General features: G+C 50.4%; 1 protein-coding gene across 1 annotated transcript in view; it reads left to right on the top strand.

The window, feature by feature from the left end:
- Positions 1-2202: 2202 nt before the first annotated feature.
- The window catches only part of cskmt (citrate synthase lysine methyltransferase), an 8028-nt gene continuing 7007 nt past the window's right edge, over positions 2203-3223 (top strand). Inside the window, exon 1 of the mRNA XM_087983584.1 lies at positions 2203-2266. Coding sequence (XP_087839710.1) covers positions 2203-2266 — 64 coding nt within the window. The remainder of the gene's footprint in view (positions 2267-3223) is intronic.

The following is a 3223-nucleotide window of genomic DNA, read 5'->3' as shown; positions in this document are numbered from 1 at the left end:
TCAAATGGTGCAAAAAAAATTACAAGGATGTTGCCAGGGTTGGAGGGTTTGAGCTATAGGGAGAGGCTGAACAGGCTGGGGCTGTTTTCCCTGGAGTGTCGGAGGCTGAGGGGTGACCTTATAGAGGTTTACAAAATTATGAGGGGGCATGGTTAGGGTAAATAGACAAGGTCTTTTCCCAGCATTGGAGAGTCAAGAACTAGAGAGCCTATGCTTAAAGTGAGAGTGGAAAAATATAAAAGGGACCTAAGGGGCAACTTTTTCGCACAGAAGGCGTACATGTGTGAAATGAGCTGCCAGAGGAAGTAGGGGAGACTAGTACAATTACAGCGTTTAAAAGGAATCCGGATGAATATATGAATATGGAGGGTTTAGAGGGATGTGCACCAAGTACTGGCAAATGAGACTAGATTGGTTTAGGGTATCTGGTCAGCATAGACGAGTTGGACCGAAGAGTCTGTTTCCATGATGTATGGCTGTATGTATGTACATACGTCCTCCTGCTTCCTCTTCTCCAAGTTTCACCTTGTTTCGTTAATTGTAACTGGTGATTTGTAACCAGCTGTTGGTGCACTGAGTGGGTCCCAAAATAAAGTTGCGATGTTTCACCAAACTGCAGGCAGTCTCTGTTACAGCTTCTGACCGTACAGTGACCTAGGTTCCAGTGTGTTATCTTTTGTTGCTCAGGCAACTCTCAGCGATGGATCTCAACCTTGTTTTCCAGCATGAGAAAAATGTAGCTGATGAGCAAAGACCAAATTGGCTAGGGCTGGTTTCCTTGGAGCAGAGATCTGTTGGGAGATTCAATTGAGAAGGGTCTGGATAGAGAAAATGGGAAGGACCTGTCTCCCTTAATAGAGAGATCACTGATTTGTGGGGTGGAGCTGGGGGCATAGATTTAAAGTAATTGGTATAAGGTTTAGAGGGGAGATGAAGATGTGAGGGGTTTGGAGCATGTGGCCTGAATGGAGAGTAGAGGTAGAAACCTTCAGCTCCCTGAAAAATATCTGAATACGGGCTTTGGGCTGCTGTTAACTGCATGGCGAGTGGGATCAGGTTGTGCAGCTCATGTGGCAGCACAGGCATGATTGGCCAGGCGGCCTTGTTCTGTGCTGTAAACATTTCTAGTTTTATGGTAACGATGTAAGAGTGAGTTAAATAGTTTGTAAAGGAGCATTGTGATGGACAATAGGTGCAGGAGTAGGCCATTCTGCCCTTCGAGCCAGCACCACCATTCAATATGATCATGGCTGATCATCCACAATCAGTATCCTGCTCCTGCCTTATCCCCATAACCCTTGATTCCACTATCCTTCAGAGCTCTATCCAACTCTTTCTTGACAGTATCCAGAGACTTGGCCTCCACAGCCCTCTGGGGCTGGATATTCAAAAAAAACATAAAAGCATTATCGAAGGCTGACAAAGTTTGGTGAAACCTGAAATGATATCCATGGATAAGAGGTGCAGGAAGCCATTCATCTAGTGATACAAGCATGATTGTAGCTGGTCTTAACATACTCACCTTTCATAGAAATCTCTCCAGCTCAGATTAAAAATAAACAATTGATCACAGTTTCAATATTCAAAATGGTATTTGTTTAAACAATGCTGAAAACGCTTATTGTCAGGAGATGTGCACATATTAATCTTAGAACACAGTACTGTTCGAAACAGGAGGGAATGGGTGAAGTGAATTTTTGAGATGACAACGAGACTTATTTAATTTGGGCCTAAGGGGAAGAGCTCCTTGCTATCATGTGGATGTTGTCAATGCAGAGTGATGTCTGATCACCACCAGAACAGCTCACTGACCCAGTCTCAGTTACAGCCAGTGGAGAGTTCCTATACTGCAGCACTATCACTTTACAGATTGGCATACCAGAGAGACCTGGTTGTAAGGTTTACCTACAGCCTCAATCCTGAGATTCCTCAGGGGGAATGGAGGAAATGGCCGAGCCTGGAATGGGCAGCTGGCCACTGTCGACAGGAACAATCAGTAAGAAGCAGGAACTTAGTAGAGGGAACAAAATGGGACAGGGTCACTATGACTTGGATGATGGGGAGTGGAATGGGAAGGGACAGTCACTGGGTTGGGAGGTGAAGGGAGGAAGGGGATGAGAAAGGGGCAATGACTGGGTGTATAGGGGTGGGATTCCTAATCCTCATGGCAGGAAGGTGAAAGAGAGGAGGCAGTGAGTTAGGATGGAGAGAAAACAAGCTGGAGCTGCAATGGCGATCAGTGACTGGGAGGGGAATAGGGTTCCCAGTGAGTGGGAGTTGTGGAGGGATGTGTGAGATGGGCATAGAGGGGATACCCATAGTGACCAGGGGAAGGGAGAGGTGAGATGGAAGGCGATAGTGACTGGAGGGAGTGGAGATAGTGACCAGGGGTGTGGGGTGGTCCATGGAGACAGTGACTGGGGGTGTGGGGGAGTCAGGGTGATAGTGACAGGGGCTGCGGGGGGTGATAGTGACATGGGGTGTGTGGGGGGGGGCGGAGGGGGTTAGGGACTATGGGTGTGGGGGGAACGGAGGGGGTTAGTGACCAGGAGTGTGGGGAGGCTCGGATGGGGATAGAGACTGGGGGTGTGGGGTCGGTGGGGGATAATGACTGAAGGTGTGGGGTGGAACAGAGAGGGGTATTCAGCAGGGATGTGGGGGGGAGTCAGGGGGGATAGTGACTGTGGGTGTGGGGAGAATAGAGGGAGACAGTGGGTGTGGAGGGGTCAGAGGGGGATAGTGACTGGGAATGTGGAGGGGTCAGGGGGGATACAGACTGGGAGTGTGGAGGGGTCAGAGGGGGATAGTGACTGGGAGTGTGGAGGGGTCAGAGGGGGATAGTGACTGGGAGTGAGGAGGGGTCAGAGGGGGATAGTGACTGCGGGTGTGGAGGCGTCAGAGGGTGATAGTGACTGGGAGTGTGGAGGGGTCAGAGGGGGATAGTGACTGGGAGTGAGGAGGGGTCAGAGGGGGATAGTGACTGCGGGTGTGGAGGGGTCAGAGGGGGATAGTGACTGGGAGTGTGGGGGAGCTCGGATGGGGATAGAGACTGGGAGTGCAGGGGGTGGTGTGGGGGGGGCGGAGCGGGATAATGATTGCGGGTGTGGGGAGAATAGAGGAGGATAGTGACTGGGAGTGTGGGGGTGGGTTTGTGGGGATCGGAGGGGTTAATGACTGGGGGTGTGGGGGGAACAGAGAGGGGTATTGAGCAGGGCTGTGGGGG

This window comes from Chiloscyllium plagiosum, unplaced genomic scaffold (assembly GCF_037043375.1).
Source record: "Chiloscyllium plagiosum isolate Xiang-an unplaced genomic scaffold, Cpla_swu_hap1 HiC_scaffold_46, whole genome shotgun sequence".
Classification (NCBI taxonomy): domain Eukaryota; kingdom Metazoa; phylum Chordata; class Chondrichthyes; order Orectolobiformes; family Hemiscylliidae; genus Chiloscyllium; species Chiloscyllium plagiosum.
The sequence above is the reverse complement of the archived record's forward strand: the minus strand, read 5'-3'. Positions and strand labels throughout refer to the sequence as shown.